The sequence below is a fragment of the Lissotriton vulgaris genome, chromosome 3_1, assembly GCF_964263255.1.
Source record: "Lissotriton vulgaris chromosome 3_1, aLisVul1.2, whole genome shotgun sequence".
NCBI lineage: Eukaryota > Metazoa > Chordata > Amphibia > Caudata > Salamandridae > Lissotriton > Lissotriton vulgaris.
The window spans coordinates 945,840,530-945,862,577 of NC_141689.1; the positions used below are offsets into that span (position 1 = coordinate 945,840,530).

Here is a 22,048-nt window from a genome sequence, read left to right on the forward strand (position 1 = left end):
TAGACATAACATACATGCAGCTGCAGCCAACTTCTGGCTTTAGGCGCGATTTATTTTGCTTTGCACAAGAGCATACAAACACACTTGATGGTGCTTCGCATGCAGAAGAGCTGGTTGCTGATGTTGTGATCCCTTACCACTAGGATCTTGAGGTATGGGGCCGCTCTGCTAAAACCCACGAGACCTTCTTAGATATAATATAATATACTAGCTAGGGAGGGTGAGAATTAGGTTTTGTTTAACCCTATTCATTTTAGCATACTACTATGCTTGCACCGTTTGTGTTCTATGGACTAGTGACTATGCTAATTACTTTGTTTCTTATAATATGTTTGCTTGTATTAGCTAAGATACTGCTTTTGAGAACACTGCATTAGTGAAGAAACATTTCGAATATGCACGTGTCCTCTTTTACTCCTTGTTCTGGATTGAGATGATTGTATAACGAAAGAGCGTTCATGTGTTCCACGTTACCTGAGGTGTACTAAGTCCATGTTCTGGTTTGTCTAAGTCTAAGCATTGGGAGTTTGTGATAACCAATGAGACACTGTAGCTAGTCTGGTAGGGGATTTTTGGGTACTAAGGTGAGTTTTGGCACACCCTAATTCACTGAGGTTCCAAGCCTCTATCCACAGTTCTGTATGAGCACGGAATCCCTGCGACAAGACAGACTATAAAAAGGTCTTTAAACCATTTTTGGGTGGCAAGGATGGAGACTCCTCATTTGGTATGTATCTAAATGGAGCCCTATTCTATACCCACTTTTTTAAATCTAACCTTGGACTTCCAAGGCCCAAACTAATTCAAGGCATAAACACATTGTTATTAAGAAATTGAATTTTTCACATTATGATTTCTTCTCTGGTCTTTTCAGAGTATATTCTTAATAAGTCTGCCTAACAGACACCTTTTGTGACTTGCATTGCATTAACATTTTAGTTACCTAATTTTCTAGGCCATTTGGATATAATGGTCAATAACTTCCTCCCAATTCTTCTTTTCTTCAGTAGTTCGGCAAAAAGTCGAAATGTCCTGATGCTAGACATTTTGTTTCTGAACTGTAAGTCCAGGCATGTTATTTTCTTTTCCCTGTCAAAAAGCTTAGCCCTCTTATTTCTTTAGAAATCTGTTTTCAGCCAATTTGAGATGGTCGCAATGCTCCTACCTTATTGTGTTGCGGAGAAGATATATGCCTCTGCAGAAGTCCCAGGGTTAAACTCAATGAGGGTTTTGCTGATTGGATAAGAGTAAAAATAGCACCCCTCTCCTGTCTATTCGGCCTGGATTTGTGGTGTTTTTTTTTCATTAAGGACATCCTGTAAATCCCTTGAAGATTTTAGAGGGGTACTTTAATGCAAGAACAGGGGAAATGAAGGCAGTAGCAGGAAGTCAATTCAAGCCATGCCATCGTCAGAAAGAACACCATATACATATTAATGAAGTCTCTGGAAATGCCATTCCTTTCATGTTTAAATTTCAACGGGGTCTGTCTATAAGGGTACGACTATTAAGGTAGTTAATGAATGAGGTTCTTCAAAAATGTAGGCAATCTTCACTCTCAGAACCTCTGGCGTCCAAAAGAGGTTGTTTATGTCAATGGTATCTCAACCTCTAGGACAAAACTGTCATTTTGGAGATTTAAGGATCAACAACTTTGCTCTCTCTTATTGGACCTAATGTTTGAGATTACTTTCTGCATATGTCTTTGTCCAAATATTTGAAGTGGTTTGATGTGCTAAGGGTTACTTCTGATTGTTCCAAAACCTCCTTGTGATCCAATGTATACTGTCAAGGATATATTAAATATGTTCAAGCTGTACATGCTATGTAGAAATCAAACCATGCAGGTTTTAATAATTTCAGATTGCTATTGCATGTGGAAAGTGTCTAGTTTTGATAGCAAGGCTTTTGCTGTTTATTTGGAACCCCAAATGATACAGTCCATAGAATATTTGAGTCTTGCATTTCACATAGTGATCTGCTATGCCATTGCAGTTTTGCTTTAGAATACATTAATCTGTTTAAGGAAGACGTTCATAGTAGAATTCCAGTTTTTTTTTGTTATTGCTTTTATTTCCTCCATTGACTATCTTGGCATAGACCCTTTTTTCTCAATTAGCTGCGCAGGACTTCTCTTGTAAACAGTTCATAAAAACCTACATCATACACAAGGTTCTTTAAAGAACTGTCACATGAAGCATTGCTCCTGTGATATAGGTGGTCTTTCTTTAACAGCTAAAGATAAAAATGATTTTACTCATTCCCCTCCCTGAGGCCTAATTCTCTAACCCCTAATGTAGAAAAACTACTGACCCTTCCCCAGCCCTTAAAACTATTCAGACACTCCAGCCCTGAAAACTACCCCTGACACCCCAGCCTAGAAAACTACCCCCGGCCCAACCCCAACCCCAAGAAAAGTAACCGACCAACCCCCAGCCCAGAAAACTACCCGACCCACCCCCAGCCCACAAAGCTACCTCAGACCCCCGCCCAGAAAACTAGCCCTGACCCCCCAGCCCAGAAAACTACACCGACCCCCCCCCCTACACCCCAGCCCAGAAAACTACCCCCGACCCACCCCAGAAAACTAACTGACCTACCGCAGCCCAGAAAACTACACCGACCGACCCCCAGCCCACAAAACTACCCCTGCCCCCAGCCCAGAAAACTACTCCGAACCACCCAAACCCCAGAAAACTACCCCGACTCACCCCCAGCCCAGAACACTACCCCTGGCCCCCTCGTCCAGAAAACTACCCTCGACCCAAGCCCAACCCAGAATACTACTCCGACCTACCCCCAGCCCACAAAACTACCCCGACCCCAGCACAGAAAACTACCCCCAACCACCCCAGCCCACAAAACTACCCAAAAGGCAGCACAGAAAACTACAGCCCAGCCCCACTTACCTCACCGTGGATCTCTTCCTGTGAGTTCTTCCTGTTCCCATCCCCAGCAGCTAGACCTCGTATTGCCTTAACCATGCATATGCGTGGTTAAGGCATATGTTTGGTTAAGGCAAGTGTAGTTTAGCTTGCGGAATCTGAACACTCGTAGTTAAAACCGCAGTGTTCCGACTGTTTCCCATCACAACCTAATTTGTGTGTCAATTTGAGTTTTAGCTGTGCATGGAGCAGTTAGCCAGTCTGCAATAATTAGATGTCATGCTTTTCGTCAACTGATGAAAAAAAACACACATTTAATTTTGTGCTTGATCTCACATCACCATAGATAGAGTGAACCACTGCCCATTGTTGTGCATATTTTTCACCTTGCATTGTTTTTGGGGGTAAGGGGAAAGTTTTCCTTTGTCTCCAATCGCTGCTAGTGCAACATATCAGGAAACAGTTATTTAAAATACAGTTTGCTTAATGGTTGATGGTAGATAGCTGGCAAATAGCACCCGATAAAGGAGTAGAAAATATTGCAGACTGTAAAATCCATGCTGAGTTATGGTCTGCGTTGAAATTACCATGGTCGGTACTTGCATGACAGGGGTTTGTCATTGAATTACAGTTAGCAGTAGTTATTCTAGAAAAAAAGACTGCTTGTAAGGGATAGTATTCACTACCCACATAAGACCAACTTGCAATCTGAAACATTGGTTATGGAAGGTTACTAAACACTTGGGCAGTGATGCATGATGTTTCGGTCCTGCAGGAGCATTGTCACTCAACATGACCAAATTATATTTTGGTGCCTGGCAGTTAGATTCATGTACTAAGGAGAAGTTAGAAAATTGGGAACACAAAATAGTCCAACGTGGATTAATATTGACAGAGATGGATATTTATTCAAATTAAGATTCTACTATTTCATTCATGCAGTCATATTAAAAGATGCAGCTTTTGTTTGGGTTTTTTTGTTGGGTAAAGGCAGCAGTTGCGCCTCCGTTTAGTCAGAAAGTTGGGTAAGTACGCCAGAAATTTCAAGCCAAGGCACAAATTGGAGATTGGATTCGGTAGCCTTATGCTGACGTTCAGTACACCTACACTTAAGATCTTCTTCATCAGTAAGACTCCTAAGCTATGGTCTCAGACTATCTGTTACATTTCCACAAAACCTTCTCTGCTCTTTCAGCCAGTGAGCAGTCACAAGACTCTGGGCATTAATGCAGAGTAGGCAGTGGCTCCATGTCCTGTTGTCTTGTCCACTGCAACCGAATGTACAAAGGTCTCTGATTGCAGGAACTGCAGAGATTGCAAATAATTTACAATGCTGCCATGTTTTGTTAGTTTAGTTGTGATGAATGTTGTCTGGTATAGCAAAGCAATGTCCTCCCTTCATTTACTATTTTTTGAACAAGTACCAGTTGCGGTATACCAAAGCAACCTTGAAGCAAAGCTCGGCATTCATTTGTTAGCTCTCTAACATGGATCAGCGAGGTCGAGCTAGATATTCCGCATGTACATCTGGTTTGTTGGATAAGCACTTTTTTTCTTATCTTATTGCATCATGTAGAATGATATGGCAATGCTCATTAGCAGCACAATCTTCAATTCTAGTCATATCTGAAAACATTGCTCCTCTCTGAATGGTCAAACATGAACCTGACTTATTGTGGTGTTTTAATCTCAAAGTTAGTGAAGAGGCCTTTTGACGATGGAGGAATTTACACAAACAAAGAGCATGACTTAAATTTACAAAATGTTGGACCCCAAAAGGATATTTAAATCTCAGTTGAAAGTCAACTTATTTCAATAAATAAAGCAATATAAAAAAGAAGGTGAACTTGCTAGTTTTATGTTAGCAGTATATTGAATATTTAACTAGCTTGAACGTTTTGGGTAGATCGCCGTATGATACATTTATGTGATCATTTGCTTCAATTAAGGCTTTTGCTTTGTTCCCGCAGTGATTCCATCATATTTCTAAGCCTCCAATATTTTAGAGCAACTCACACTTCACCCATACCAGAGTACTGACCATTAGTATGAGTATTTTTTGCCTAAATGGTATTCACACCCATAAGCCTACGACTGGAAACTCCACCTTACCAGTGAGCATACATGTACTTTAGATTCAATGTTATGGCTACTTTCATGTCCACTCAGAGTGTTACATAGATGTACAAAAGTTTTGTGAATCCAAACTGCTTCCTTGCAGTTATTCACTCTTTGATGTTGGTGCCCCATGTTATATATCATGTCGATTATAGACTTATGTTCCTGTTTCGAGGATAAATAGTCTTATAAAATATAAAGCATATTTAATATTATTGTGATGTGGAATCTATAAATGTGTGATACACCTCATCCTAGTATATGTTCTGTATAATATATATAATAATATTTACAAAATCTAAACTAGCTTTGTGTGGAAATGGGTTGTGGAGCCAGGACTTGTGGCACTGAGTTTTATGAAGGTCAACACTTTGTGTTTCTTGACCTTGAGTTTTATCAAGGGTGAGATTTTGACTATTCTTAGCTCACTCTCATTACATACCTGTAATTATAATGCACTGTTAAAGTGGTGTAATAAGAGATTGAATTTGTCATAATGCATTTTGAACCTGTGACTCGCACTTAGTAACCAGGTATACAAACCTATTTTACAAATAAAAACACTCAGATTTGTAGTTTGCAATCTCAAAATAGTTTGTTTTACTATGCACTAATCACATTTTAGGAGTTTGATTAACTATTTGGAAGGGGCATGTTTTAAACATCCTTTCCAAACACCGAATCGGTATGAGATGTATCAGTGTTTTACAACCGAAATACGGTTGCAAATCATTGAAAAATTACTGACTCTCGAGTTGGTGTGGTAAGCCATTCACAAAAGGGATAGGGTTCCTATGGGACCCCTTCTCCTTTGTGAATGTTCAAAAGAAGTTTGTTGGGGACTAGACAGTAGTCCAGAGGACCACTGCCAAATCTTAAACTTTTTTTTTTTAAAGAAAGCATTTTCTTAAAAACACAGCCATGTTTACCTTAAGGAACCGAACTTCATTAAAAAAATAGTTTACTTTATTTAAAAGTGATCAGAAACATGGTGGTCTACAAATCCTAATAGGCCATCATCACTGTAATGGCTCGCATTCGGAATGAGTTTCAATTCGTGACCTACCTTATTGCTATTCATAAGGTAGGTTCGGATTACTACCCACTCCGAATCAGAAATGTATGAACTGACCTATTAATTAAATAGATAGTTCATAAAATTAATTACTATTTGCAGAAATACTGGTCTTAAATTGCTAGAAGATTTTTGTTACCAGGATTTGGTACATATGTGCCTGTAGTTCTGCATGCGAAGTGTGAGAACCCAACCAGTCAGCCTAACAACCAAGCTAAATTATTTTTGCTTTTATCTATTCTTAGCATATTTGATGTTTCTCATTTCTTATGCCTTTTTGGTTTCAGAAACAAATGCCAGGAAAGCAGTGGATCGGGGTTATGTTCAGCTTCTCATATCGACTTATGTTGATTGGCACCGCCATGACACTCGCCACAGGCACATGTTAATTCGGAAAGGATTCCTGCAGTGTATCAAAAGTGTGACCAACATAAAGTTGGGAAGGAAGGCATTTGTTGATGCAAACGGGATGAAAATCCTATATAACACTTCACAAGTGAGTATGCTTTTTATTTGCTTTAAAATACAATCTGTAACCTAATATATTCCAGAAAGCAATAAAATAGGAAGGGTCCAGTACACAAAGCTATTTGGGCGCCTAAGAGACACCTGGATGTGCAAATTCTCCAGTATTGTATCTTTTATAGATTCACATGCTTGAATCTTCCCCGTCATCATGGTGGGAATCACATGGTAACAGTAAAATACCAGTATTAAAACTTAAAATTCAAATGCCCATAAGAATTTACTAGCTTTAGCATCCTATTACCATTGTTATAAAACATCCAAACTCTAGCCAGTCAGAGCGTAGACCATAGAATCTCCTTCCCCTGCAGGGCCACCATACCTCTGATTTCTTACAGCACGTTGTGTGTTAGGGAGTCTCCCTGAGCTCTGCTCAGTCACAGTGTTTCTACTTTTGCCCTTTTGAACTCCAGCTAGCTGTTCATCTCTACACTTCGTTTCTGATAGATACATCTGCCAGTGGATTCCTCACCTTGTGAATATCCCCTTGCGTCAGCAACATTCGGAAATCCTTTTTTAGCTTCGCGCCGACGTGGACTTAGGGTTGTTTAGGCCCTGTAAGACTTGTGGAAAGTCCAGACTTCATTCTGAGGACCCACATAAAGAGTGTCTCCACTGTCTGTATACAGAGCACACGCCCAGAGAATGCAAGTACAGTCGTACTTTTTCTTCACAAACTCTCAAGGACCGTGAGGGTAGGCTGCTTCTCTGGCTGCAAAGGAAAAAAGCAGCAACAGACTCTGAGACTGAGGAGAAGCCCCATATCTCCTTTAGGAAGGGAAAATAAGGATCTTCTTCATTGCTGAAGGACCTTAAAAAGTCCAGGTCTCAAAGTAAGGATAGAGTTGAGGAGAAAAGAGTGAAGAAAGACGAGCCTGGTCCATCCTCATTGTCTCACCAGAGGTCGGGTTCTGCCCCTCCGGCGACGCCTCTCACTCCTTCCAGGGATTCTTCAGGTGACGGAAAACGCCTGTCGACGGGCCGTAAAAGAAGAAATCACCATCTACAACCTCTCGCTCTGCTTCAGCGGGAGCTCCGTCGACTGTTTCTACAGTGACACCTACTACACCGACGGTAAAGACGGCGACCACGACGGCCGTGTCGACGACAGCAGTAGTAGTATCACCATTGTCGGCTGGAATTAGACCATCTCCGTCGGCAAGGGCCTCACCTCTGCAGTCTGCGAATCCATTGACGACCCCGTCAACGAGGGGAGTAATTTGTCTGCTTCAAAAACTGACGCCTTCCCCTATGCAGGATTATTCTAAAGTTTCTACTCTACTTTCTACTCGCCTTCTAGATTTTCAAGAGTCTGAAGATGATGGGCCTTTCGGTCCTGCTTGCAGTCCTTCGCAACTCCGAGTTAAGTGCCATGACTCAGAGGAAGAAGAGATAATAGATGATCCATCTAAGTTTTTGGGGGGGGACTTATCTTTTTCAGATAGGGGATGTCCTACTTCTCAATGCTTGGATGCTTTCCAAGAACACTATCCTTATGAAGAGCACAAAGAGCAAACTCAAGAACCCTCCATAAATATCCCAGTGTCATTGGTGTCTGATTTTTGGCTAATGCTGAATGACTATTATAGGAGATTTCCTGAAGCAAACTCTGCTCCACCTCCACCTCCCGTTCAGGAGGCTACCAGTCCTGTATTGCGGGTAGGACCTCTGTTGCAGAAGATCGTTGTGCCTCCGGTGCAGGTTCCTGCACAAAGTCAGGCTGATGACAACCAGCAGTTAGAAGAAGGGGAATTGCAGTTGGAGCAGGATGTCCATGACGAGTGGGGTGACTATGTGGCTCAGACTCCGCCTTCTCCTACCCCACCTCCAGCTGACTCTCTGCCTGCAGATATCGGCGGGTTTCACGATCTGCTAGAACGTGCTTCCAGGTTCTTTGACCTTCCCATGCCCGTCAAGCAGACGGAGTGCTTTTTATATGATTATATGCCGACTAAGCAACACTCATCTCAATACATTCCGATTGTAGATTTCTTATGGCAAGAAGGCTTGAAATTGATGAAGACGCCAGCTTCTATTCCTGCTGTGGTACCAAAGTTAGACAAGAAGTACAAGGCGCCCAAGGACTCTCCCGCTTGCCTAATTGGACACCCCTGGCCCGATTCAGTCATTATGCAGGCAGCTCAAAGGAGGTCAAAGAACCCTTCCACTCCATCTACGCCTCCCCCTGACAAGGAAGGGCGCCGATTGGACAACATCGGCAAAAGATTCTCTGCTTTGGCAGCCACTGCCATTAGTGCATTCAATGCCTTGGCTATTCTTGGAAGGTATGACTGCCAGATGTGGTCCGATATCTCAGCTTTGCAGGAATTCCTTCCTGAGGATAAAAAGAAAGAGGCACAGGAGGTGCTGTCGGAAGGAGAGAAAGCCTCTTCCCAAATGATCGATGTTGCTGTGGATGTTTCATTGACTGTCTTTAGACAGATAGCTGGAGGAGTGGTATTGAGACAGCTAGGGTGGCTAAAGGCTATGGCATTTCGACCGGAGGATGGATATAACCAGGAGGGGGGAGAGAGAGAGCAAGTGGATTCAGTCTCCCTTGGCAATACGATTAAACAAAGTGGAATCCACTCAGAAAGTGGTAGTGGTCCCTAAAGTGATGGGGAGCACACAGTGTTGTTTAAATGCCCCTCACACACCAACAGGCCCCTTGGTGTCATGCTTCATCATCGGGGCCTTCGCATCCCTCTACGGGATGCGGCGTGCTACGACTCACGACTACGTAGGAGCACTTAGTAGTGAACTATGTGAGGGGGTGTGTTATAAGGCAGAAAGTGTGAGTGAAGTGAGGTGAAAAAAGTGAGTTAAAAAATACCTGGCGCGTAGGAAAAAATTATTTTATTATGTCCTCGGCTGGTATTATTAAAAATGTGCAGAGTGAGGTTGTAAATATACGTACTAGGGTATCACAACCGCTTTAGAGTGTCAACATGTTTTGGAGCGCAAGGGCTCCTTCTTCAGGACAAGGATGTGCACGTTATCCTCACCTTACTCACATGAAATGTTAAAGTGTTCTATACAAAAAATAAATGTGTAATGTACATAACAGTGTTTTTGTATAGGTAAGTTCAGTTGCGCCCAATTGGCGTTGAAGAGAACTTATTGTTCACAGTCTGATAACCTCATGAGCCTATGCGTAGTATAGGGGGGATCCTTCCTTACTGCTCAGTAAAGTAACGGTTACTGCATGGACTAATCGCCTGCCTTCCGCTCAACGCTGCTCCGATGAAGTTCATAGGCATAGGCTCATGAGGTTATCAGACTGTGAACAATAAGTTCTCTTCAACGCCAATTGGGCGCAACTGAACTTACCTATACAAAAACACTGTTAGGTACATTACACATTTATTATTTGTGTATAACACTTTAACATTTCATGTGAGTAAGGTGAGGATAACGTGCACATCCTTGTCCTGAAGAAGGAGACCTTGCGCTCCGAAACATGTTGACACTCTAAAGCGGTTGTGATACCCTAGTACGTATATTTACAACCTCACTCTGCACATTTTTAATAATACCAGCCGAGGACATAATAAAATAATTTTTTCCTACGCGCCAGGTATTTTTTAACTCACTTTTTTCACCTCACTTCACTCACACTTTCTGCCTTATAACACACCCCCTCACATAGTTAACTACTAAGTGCTCCTACGTAGTCGTGAGTCGTAGCACGCCGCATCCCGTAGAGGGATGCGAAGGCCCCGATGATGAAGCATGACACCAAGGGGCCTGTTGGTGTGTGAGGGGCATTTAAACAACACTGTGTGCTCCCCATCACTTTAGGGACCACTACCACTTTCTGAGTGGATTCCACTTTGTTTAATCATTTCGACCGGAGGTTCAGGCAAAATTTTTGGATATGCCATTTGATGGCGAATTTCTATTTGGGAAACAGGTAGATGAAGCATTGCAATCAATAAAAGTGGATACGGAGACAGCTAAATCTCTAGCTAACGTGCAACAAAAAAAGTTTACTTCCTTCCGGGGTAGAGGTCAATATCTCTCTCGCCCACTTCTTCAACAGCGTTTCCAGCCGAATCATCAACAGGGTTTTCGTGCCCAGTACTCTTCGAAGCTCTTTTGGCACACCTCAACACCTGCCTATTCTAGAGCATCAGCACGTCAACACGCACCATCAGGAGGTAAGGCTCAAGACTCTAGCAAGAGACAGTGAGGATCCACAGGCCCCTGCTACCGTAGTCCCACTTCAATTCTGCCTTGTTTGCTCCAAATTCTTCAATCAACGGAAGCTTAACATCTTTCGACAAATGGGTGTTAGACGTATTTCGCCACTTTGTTCAACAGCCTCCGACTGTGCATCCGCAAAGTACTTCCCATTGTCTTCTCCAAATTCTCAATACGGCGATCCAGTTGCTCTTAAGCAAGCAGGCAATCGACGAAGTGCCGCCCAATCAACACAATCTGGGGTTCTATTCTCACTTCTTCTTGATAAAGAAAAAGACGGGAAAATGGAGGCAGATAATGGATTTAAGGTCATTGAACAAGTTCATCAAATTCCAACCCTTCAGGTTGTTGTCGCTCCAGGGAATTCTGCTTCTAATAGATACAGGGGACTGTATACCTTCCCTGGATCTTTTGAACGTATACTTTCACGTTCCCATTCACCCAAAACATTGTTTTTTTCTGGGATTTGAGGTAGCAGGGTGCCATTACCAATGCAGAGTACTACCATTCGGGCTGAAGTTTCCTCCAAGAATCTTCACCAAGTGCTTGGCTCCAGTGGCGGCCTTTCTATGACGAGCCCGTCACCAGGTATTCCCTTATCTGGACGGCTGGTTGGTCAAGGCCCCATTGCTTCAAGCCGCCAGAAGATCGACAGATGTCTGTGTTCGACTCTTTTGCTCCCTGGGGCACAGAATCAATTGGTAAAAGAATTGTCAGCTTGGCTCCTCATCACACAAAGTTCGGCCAATTAGCGCTTTCTGAGGAATATCAGACAATACTACAGAATTCTCGAGCTCCTTCTACTATCAAATGTTACTCGGCCTAGTGGACTAGATTCTGTATATGGTGTACCGCGCACTCTTTCGATCCCCTTTCTTCGCCACCGGAGGACGTTTTGCCTTTTCACTTATCTCTTGTCAAGGCTGGTCTGGCGCATGCGTCCATCAAAGTGCATTTAGCGGCAATCTCCAGGTACAGACGACATTGTGGTTGTTTGTCCCTTTGGTCTAATAGACTGATAAAATAATTCATAAGAGGACTTTTCAGGGTTTATCCTCCAGTAAGACCTCCTCCAGTGCTGTGGCAATTAAATATTGTCCTGTCACAACTTATGAAATCACCGTTTGAACCTATTCACAAGTGCAACTTAAAGTACCTCTCTTGGAACTTGGAAGGGGGCTTTCCTGTTAGCCATCACTCCAGCAAGAAGCATTAGTGAAATTCAAGCCTTCACAACAAAGGAGCCCTACCTGCAATTATTTTCAGACCAATTAATTCTTCGAACAAATCTTCTTTTATTCCAAGGTACCTTCTGCATTTTATCTAAATGAGCCAGTGGTTTTGCCCTCCTTCTTTTCAGCTTCTTCTTCGCCAGCTGATAGGACACTCCATTCTCTGGACATTAAACGATGTCTAAAATTCTACTTACAAAGGACTCATCCTTCTCGAAAATCAACTCAGTTACTTGTTGCCTTCTCTGCCCCTAGGAAGGGTCAGGCTTTGTTGATGCGGGCGTCTATCGCTCGGTGGGTCTCATCGGCTATCCTCTTTTGTCAAGAGAGGGCTGGTCGCCCTCTGGTTGCCAAAGCCCCGGCACACTCAACACGTATGGTGGCAGCTTCCTCCGACCTGTTCCTCCGACCTGTTCGCTGGAGTGTCCTTGCCTGATATGTGCAGGACAGCAACATGGGAGAACGTTCATACCTTCACAAAGCATTACTGCCTGGATGCGTGGCAGAAGGTGGATATGGCAGTTGGTCAAGCTACTTTTCGATGCTTATTCGCATAAGGTATGATGTTCTAAGTTTTTCTTCTCTACAATGTAAGTGCATTGTCATGGGTTCATGTTAGATGCTCTTTTTGATTACCATAAATGGTTAGTTTTTGGGTCGCATGGTGGAATGGTTCACCTTACCCTATGGTACTGCTTACTATTCTGATTCAAGCATGTGAATCTATTAAAGATACAATACTGGAGAAGAAACAATGTGGTTCTCCAGTATTGATGTATTTTATAGATTCACATGCGACCCTCCCTCCTCCCCTTTTCAGGTTCACCTTTCATTATCATGTGGCACTCGTGCTCGAAATCTGAAGTATGGTGGCCCTGCAGGGGAAGGAGATTCTATGGTCTATGCTCTGATTGGCTAGAGTTTGGATGTTCTATAACAATGGTAATAGGTTGCTAAAGCTAGTGAATTGTTATAGGCATTTGAATGGGTAAGTTTTAATGCTGCTATTTTACTGTTACCCTGGGACTCCCACCATAATGATGGGGAATATTCAAGCATGTGAATCTATAAAATATATCAATAGTGGAGAACCACAGTGTACAGGTGAGTAACTTGTTTTTTACATCTTCTATGAGAACAGATTCACAATAGTGATTCACAAAATGTGAATGCGCAGTTGTAAATAGATTTTTTCACATTCAGAACAGTCTTTGGCTAAGCCAATAGGGGCCATATGTATAAAAAACGATTATTGTGATTCTCAAATTGCGATTTTTAGGGAATCGTAATTAGAGAATCTCAAAATGCAGTGTAGGTAGGATTTGGTAAATATTTAGCGAATCCTGCATATTCCTTATTTGCGAATCGCAAATTGAGATTCACAAAGAAGGGATACCTTCCTATTCATCCAGATGGGCTAGCAGGCCCATAGGAATGAATGGGAAGACATTCTCAATTTGCAAATTGAGAATGCAATTTCAAGGTTACAAGGGTGTCAGTAGGACACCCTGTTGCCCCCCTGAAATAAGCATGTGTGCACATGTGGCGCACAGGGCATGTATGTACGCCACATGGCACTTTGAAAAATGCAAAAAAGTAAATTTTTCAAAGAAATCGCAAATTACCACCAACATGAAGTAGTTGGTAATTTGCGATTCCTTAAGCCAAAATCGCACAACTTGGGTGCTTCCTACATTGCATTTAAGGAATCGCAATTTGGGCATTCCTTAAATTAATTCGCAAAATAGGGAATCGCAGATTTTGCAATTCCTTATTTTGCAAGTGGTTTTTTGTATGCTACATTGCACACTGCCTAAATTGCGATCGCAAACGCTGAAATCTCAGCGTTTGTGATCGCAATTTGGCTTCATACATATGGCCCTATGTCTTCTTTTTTTGCCAATTGCCGATGCTGCCCAGGTGTTTTGCCCCACACTTTTCTTTATAAAAAGAAAAACAAATCCCTGGTATCTAGTGGGCTTTTTAACTGGGAACCTATTTGGGACAACCCGCCAACCCTCACCTGCAACACCCCCCCCCCCTCCTCCTCCCCCTCTCCCCAATCTGTCTCTGAGGGGAGCAGAAAGACTGTATTTTCCCCCTTTGGGTTGGCACCTGGCATATGCAAGGATGGGCCATCCCGCCCCTTTTTTTATTTGATTTCCTGCTGGCTTGTTTGTTTTTTCGCCCCAGGAGTGCAGAAAGACCAATGGAAGCCATGGGAGGAGTGGAAGGGAAGTGTGAGCAAAGACCCTTGAACCTGGTGTCGCTCCCCCCGCCCCCAAAAGAAATGAATACCTAGTGTCCGTTGATGTGGGTCCCAAAATGGGAATCCAGTAAGGAGACATACCTTTGAAGAGGGAAGATTCTCCCATCAAAATCGGTACTCACTGGGCCGAGCTATGCACTCGAGCACAGATGCTGGTTGTAGGTGAAATGAGCTGATTAGCTCATTGTACTTACACGTTTACACTAAAAAGGAGATGGTAAAGCATACAGTTGTATTGTTTGCTTGCATGCATGTAATGTATAGAAAAATAAGGAACAGGGTCAAGACTGATTTGCATATAGCTGGGTCTGAACTGGGGTGGAGAAGTGAGCTAAAGAACGATAATGGGTTCAACCCAGATCTGTGACTAGTGGTGAGTATCTGAAACGTTTCAGCACTCCGTACATTATCTCTTTGTGTTTATTTTTTACAAAAAGAAATAAACATAACACCTTTATTTTTAGTAGATCCTCCTTCCCAAAAGAGAGAAGGGAGCTTTAGCCACCCTGTCAGAAGATCAGTCAATTATTTAAATTATGGCCCAAAATTGAACTCAAATCTGTAAAAATAAATAAATAAAATCAGGATAATGCCTACATCATGTGGTGTACTCTCCATTAAAATAAGGAGCTGAGTGATTGGAATAGAATAGAATAGAAGTGTAACCTCTGTCCTCTGTTTTATTTTGATTTATCCTATAAGCCCCCATACCTGTGAAGCCTTGTATAATGTCATAAGCAGAATTGATCACTGACTAGTCATGTATAACAAATATATTTTAAGTAAGTATACAGTTTGATGACAGGAGTATCCTCAGTTGGAGGTATGATTTTTGGAGTTATTCAAATAGAACAGGCTAAGTCTCTCCTGCTGTTAGAGAGCGATCAGTAGGGGAGAAGGTGTGCACACATATTTACTGCCTCATCTTCTAGAAATTTCCCATACATTATCAACCTTTTCTATTACTTGGCTGAAGATTGAGAGGACATGGTGGCAATTACATTTCTTACGGACCAAAGATAGAAAATCTCAGTTGTGGCGGTCAGAAGCCTTCTCCATATGTATCTATCCCTGCTACGAAGAGATGGTGATTAAACACTAAAGATCTGTATGGTACAAACCTATTTTGGTCTTTAGAATTAATCACTGGTTTGTTCTTGTGATGCAGTAGGTTTTTTGCAACTGAGTGATTCTTCATATGAAGATCTGCTATACTATCCTCATTCTAATGAATTGGCTAAGCAATTGAAAGGATTGGTAATGGTTAGTGTACAGTTGGTAGGGTGTTGTGAGTGGATTGTAGGTTGTGGAGATGGTGCTGGAAATGGTGAATGTGTCTGTGTTAATGCCATCTAAACTAGTATGGATCGTTTCTTTTGAGTGACAAGGTTCCTGGTTTGAAATGTCTGCTGCGTTGGTGGATTAGACATTTAAGGTTGATTTGTAGTTGGTTCAAGTTGTGGAAAAGGTGAGCATGAAATTGAGCAAAAGAACAGTATACTACAATTAGAATAAGGGTGTGTAGATAATACGTTATCAGTAGAAATGTGTTAAAAATGATCTATACCTTGGCTGGGACTAAGGGATTAGCTATGATTTTTGAGACAAAGTGCCTCATTACGTGTCTGACAGAGCAGTATCCCCAAGTAAAAATAACGCTCTTCCCAAACATAAGAGGCCAAAGTTACCGTACCTATATGTTCGAGGCATGTGGGCGGCTGAATTCATATCTTGTGCATAGATCGCCGCCTAGTGTTGGGTCCGGATGATTGCACCTTGTTGCCCTGGAAGAGTCTTTGAAGTATCACGAGAGAGGTGACTCCTCCCCTGGACTACAGTGCGCATGGGCATCGTCTCCATCCTCAGATTGTTTTTTTCCGATTGGGCTCGGATGTTATTCCTCTACTCCAACTTCGGAACCGAAACTAAACTTCTTTAAAAGGCCAAAGGGCCTTCGACTTCGACGGTATTGTTCTCGCTCGGTACTTCTTGACTTGACCAAACTTTCCATCCTGATCCGGTCGTCGACGTGGGCCGTTGGGCCTTTCGACGCCACGTGGGCCTGCTATCATTGGAAAGGAGCCCGTTCAAAAGGTGCCCACAATGCCACTCCAAATTCCCGCATACTGACAAACATACAGTATGCAACAAGTGCTTATCACCGGAGCACAACAAACAAAATTGCCCAGCTTGTGTCCAATTCCGATCGAAGAAAACCATCCGGATTCGATGGGCCGCTAGGCAAGAGATGCAGTGACCGGTACCGGAACCGGAGAACATCTTCGATGATGAACAAGACCTCGCAGAAGCGGCGGACTCTGCTCTAGAGATCGTCACCATCGAGGACCAGTCGGACTCCGATGACCAGATCCCGCCGGGGCAAACCGTGAGTACACAGCCCCCAACGCCGCTTATCCCGAAACTGAAGGCTTCGGTCGAAGCATCTCCTAAAGGCCTTAGCCGAGATCGACAAGCTCCTTTAGAAGCCTTGCCTTCCGGCTCGGCTCCGAAGCCAAAAACAAAGCCTTCCGATAGCCCAGGTCCAAGTCACGTTCTTCCCAAGAAGGTTGTCGAACCCAAGAGGGTCGTCGAACCGAAGAAGGCCGTAGAGCCAAAGGACGTCGAACCGAGGAAGGGTGTCGAGCCAAAAGTCGTCGAGCCGAAGAAGGTGGTTGAACCAAAGAAGGTCGCCCAACCAAAAAAGGTTATCGAGTCAAAGGCTATCGAGCCGAAGAAAAGCCTCCAACCAAAGCGGGTCGTCGATCCAAAAGGAACCCACGACCCAAAGAAGGCCGTTGATCCTAAAAAGAGTGTGGATCAACAAAAACAGGATCACACCACAAAGCCCGTCGCACCGAAAAAAGTAATTGACTCGACAAAGAACATTGACCCTAAGAAAGCCGTCGAGCATAAAAAGCATATCGAACCAAAAGCTCCGGTCGATCCAAAAACAGGTCGTCTTCCCAAACAAAGTCGGTGAGCCGAAAAAGACTGCTAAACCGACAAAAGACGTTGAACCGAAAAAGGTTACCGACCCCAAAGCAACAGTCGTGCCAAAAAAGACTCCACAATCAAAGGTCCTCGAGCCAAAAACTCGCAAACAAGTCAGCAAGCCAAAAACATTGACGCCAAAGACACGGACAGTGGAGGAAGAACTCTTCCATCCCGATCCGGAATCAGAGGAACAATCTAAACTGTATATAAACCCTGAGACTGGCAAAGTTACCGTTTATTACTGGAAAAAGAGACCATTGGACACAGACACTCCTTCTCCTGTACCTCCGAAGAAAAAGGACTTTGGGACTTCTCCCTCTAGGCCTTTTACTCCTCCTCCTTTCTATCCCAATATGCCTTTTGTGCCCTACTCCCTTACACATTCAGACAATAATGATGAGGATAACATGGGAGAAGATCCTCAAGATAAGTTTAACGAACCAGAGAATCCACATCCACAGGATGACACATGAGAGGATCAGAATGATCCATATGACACACAACCCATCCCTGACACCTCCCCTACAAAGCTGTCGCCTATCAACGACACCATTGTGTTTAACCAACTGCTAGATAGGGCAGCAAAATACCACAAGTTCGACATGCACACTGACCCAATAGAAGAAGATTTTCTATTTGACACTTTTCCTACCTCTGAGAAAAATGTCAGGACACTTCCAATGCTGAAAGGGGTACTAAAACACGTGCCAGATATATTCAAAGATCCAGCCAGAGCACGTGTACTCAATACCAGGATTGAAAAGAAATATAAAGCGGCCCCTACAGACCCTGCTTACATTAAACGCCAGTTGCCTTTAGACTCACTGGTAGTAGCAAACACTCGCAAAAGAGCTAACTCCCAAACAACTGGAGATGCTCCACTCCTGACAAGGAGTCTAATATATTGGAAGCCTCAGGCAAAAGAGTGGCCTCACAGGCTTCCAATTCATGGAGGATTGCAAACACACAGGCTCTACTAGCTCGCTACGATAGAGCACACTATGACCAGCCTGAAGGTTTACTGCAACACCTGCCAGAACCTTACAAAGCTCAGGCTAGCGACCTCATACAAGAAGGCAAATTTATTACCAATGCTTCCATTAAATGTGCGCTTGACGCAGCCAACACAGCAGCCAAGTACATTAATACTAGCGTATTACTACGCAGACACGCGTGGCTACGCATCTCTGGTTTTAAAAATGAGGTGCAATCCACCATACTCAACCAACCAGTTAATCAAGACTTCCTGTTTGGCCCTGCAGTAGATACCATTTTAGATAAAATGAAAAAAGATACAGAAACTGCAAAATCTATGGGCGCACTGCAGGTTCAACAACACAGAGGTTCCTTTTGTTGCTCCTCCTACAGAGGCACCGCACGACGCAACACTTCACAGACTTCCTCTACATATAAAAGCAACACCCAAAGTTCCTTTAACAAAGGCTCCAACAGGGAATGTTATAGGGGCAACAATAACAAGGGCAGAGGACGTGAGGGCAAAACACTAGAGCCTCCACTGCCGCCAAACAGTGACTTCATCACACTCCCTCCAGACCATCTAACTCCAGCCGGAGGCAGAGTCAAACAATTCCTACCAGCCTGGAATGCAATTACCACAGACAGGTGAGTGAGACAAATTATCCAGTATGGTTATTGCCTGGAACTCACTTCTACTCCACCCAACATACCTCCCAAACACCGTCCTATGTCCAAAGAACACATCACCCTGTTACAACAAGAGGTGAAATCCATGTTAGAAAAGGGGGCCATAGAGCCAGTACCTTTTCAACACCAAGGGACAGGAGTATACTCACTGTACTTCCTTATTCCCAAAAAGGACGGGTCCCTCAGACCAATATTGGACCTCAGACCTCTGAACCAATACATACTCTCGGAGCACTTCTACATGATCAGTCTACAACGAGTACTCCTGTTACTCCATCCAGCAAGGCGACTTCCTAGCAACATTAGACCTCAAGGATGCATATTTTCACATACCTATACATCCAGCTCACAGGAAATACCTCCGGTAAAGAATAGAAGGTCAACATTATCAGTTCAAGGTTCTCCCCTTCGGGGTAACCACAGCCCCAAGAGTATTCACAAAATGTTTAGCGGTAGTAGCTGCACACCTCAGAAGTCAAAACATCCACGTGTTTCCATACCTGGACGATTGGCTCATAAAAGCAAACTTGTACGCGCAGTGCGCAAGCCATACGTCTCAGACACTCCAGCTGCTACACAGCCTGGGTTTTTCCATAAACTACCCAAAATCACATCTACACCCCTCCCACATACAGCAATATCTGGGAGCTACAATAGATAACTCAGTAGCAAAGGCATATCCAAATTTAACCAGGATAGTCAACATGCAGACTCTCATTCAAAGATTTCAGCCACAACACTCTTTGCCAGCTCGAGTGTTCATGCAGCTCATAGGCATGATGGCCTCCTGCATATTCACTGTCCCTCATGCCCGACTTCAAATGCGTCCACTGCAAGAATGCCTAGCACGGCAGTGGAACCAAGCTCAGGGACAACTAAAGGACCTAGTGTTGGTGGACAGTCGCGCTTACAACTCTCTGCAGTGGTGGAACCCACAAAACCTTTCCAAGGGGCGACTGTTCCAAGAGCCGGTTCCACAACTATTACTAACAGCGGACACATCTCTGACAGGTTGGGAGCCCACTTACTTCAATACACAGTCCAAGGGCTCTGGACAACCAAACAAAAGAAACTGCATATCAACCAACTAGAGTTGCTAGCAATATTTCTGGCACTAAAAGCATTCCAGAAATACTTGTAGAACAAGGTTGTGTTGATCCGGACGGACAACAAGACAGCCATGTACTACATCCAGAAACATGGAGGGACACACTCTCCACAGCTGTCCCACTTAGCACAGAGCATATAGAGGTGGACAATTCCAAGAAACATTTTTCTCCCAGCAGAACACCTGCCAGGGAAAGACAATCAAGTAGCGGATCTGCTAAGCAGACACAACCAACAGCTACACGAATGGGAGATTCACCCCCAAGTTCTCCAACCATTCTTCCAGAAATGGGGGCACCCAGAGATAGATCTGTTTGCCACAAACGAAAACTCAAAATGCCAGTACTTTGCCGCCAGGTTCCCACATCCGTTGTCACAGGGCAATGCGATATGGATGAACTGGTCAGGCAGATCTGCGTACGCTTTTCCACCAGCTCCACTTATTCTGCTTTTGGCACGCAAACTACGTCAGCAGTCACTCACAATGATCCTGGTTGCTCCCACATGGGCAAGACAGCCATGGTACACAACGTTCCTAAAACTTTCAGTAGTTCCCCATCAAAGGCTGCGCCTCTCGCCCCAGCTTTTAACTCAGAACCATGGAGAAATCAAGCACCCAGATCCCAATCAGATGAACCTAGCGATCTGGCTCCTGAGGTCGTAGAGTTCAGATACCTTAACTTACCTCCTGATTGCATGAACATCATCCAGGAGGCAAGGCGACCAACTACTAGAGCATGCTATGCAGCTAAATGGAAAAGATTTGTAATTAATTGCAACAATAACCAAATCAGTCCATTAGATGCTCCCATCCAAAAGATTATCTGTTACCTCTTGCATCTTCAAAGATGCAATATAGCATACTCTTCTATAAGGCTACATCTTGCTGCTATAGCAGCATATCTCCAGAAGAGCTAACACCTTTCCCTGTTTAGGGTACCACCAATCAAGGCTTTTATGGAGGGTCTTAAAAGGATAATCCCTCCAAAGCACCCACCTTCACCAGTCTGGAACTTAAATTTGGTACTTACCAGACTTATGGGACCTACTTTCGAACCACTCCACTCATGTGAATTGCAGTTTCTAACATGGAAGGCGGCATTCTTGATTCCCGTTACCTCCCTTAGGCGAGTAAGTGAGCTTCAGGCACTAACAATTCAAGAACCCTTCTTGCAAGTACATGCAAATAGGGTAGTACTTCGGGCCAACCATAAGTTTATGCCAAAAGTCATATCCACTTTCCATATCAATCATTCAATAGAACTGCCAGTTTTCTTCCAAAACCCACAGTCAGTAGCTGAAAGAGCCCTACACACACTAGATGTAAGGAGATCTCTGCTATATTATGTTGACAGAACTAAACCATTTCGGAAAACAAAGCAACTGTTTGTTGCTTTTTCACCGCAACATAAAGGTAATCCCATCTCAAAATCAGGAATAGCCTGATGGATAGTTAAATGCATTCAAATATGCTATCAAAAAGCTAAGCGCACTCTAACAGTTCCCCCAAGAGCACAATCTACACGTAAAATGGGGGCATCCATGGCTTTCTTGGGGAATATTCCCCTTGAAGACATATGTAGGGCAGCTACATGGTCTACCATACACACTTTCACTAAACACTATTGTGCAGACGTGCAATCAAAGTAGCAAGCTGCTGTAGGCCAGGATGTCCTTAAAACTCTTTTTCAGACTGCTGCAGCTGGTACAGGTGACCACCGCTAGAGGAGATACTGCTATACAGTCTATTCACAAGATATGAATTCAGCAGCCCACATGCCTCGAACGGAATATGTTACTTCCCAGTAGGCATCTGTTCTTGACATGTAGGGCTGATGACATTCATATCGCCCACCCTCCTCCCCGGTGCCTGTTGCAGCTGCAGTATTCTCTTTTGCATAGCCATTTCTTACTTTGCTATACTCCATCTCTGCCACAATGGCGAAAAACAATTTGAGGATGGAGAAGATGCCCA

The 22,048-nt window shown here is 43.5% G+C and overlaps 1 protein-coding gene across 2 annotated transcripts in view; it reads left to right on the plus strand.

Moving 5' to 3' along the window:
* AGTPBP1 (ATP/GTP binding carboxypeptidase 1) overlaps positions 1-22,048 on the plus strand; it is a 1,139,154-nt gene that overhangs the window by 586,133 nt on the left and 530,973 nt on the right. For both annotated transcript variants that reach the window (XM_086961295.1, XM_086961296.1), the window contains exon 10: positions 6,366-6,574. In XM_086961295.1, coding sequence (XP_086817421.1) covers positions 6,366-6,574 — 209 coding nt within the window. The remainder of the gene's footprint in view (positions 1-6,365; positions 6,575-22,048) is intronic.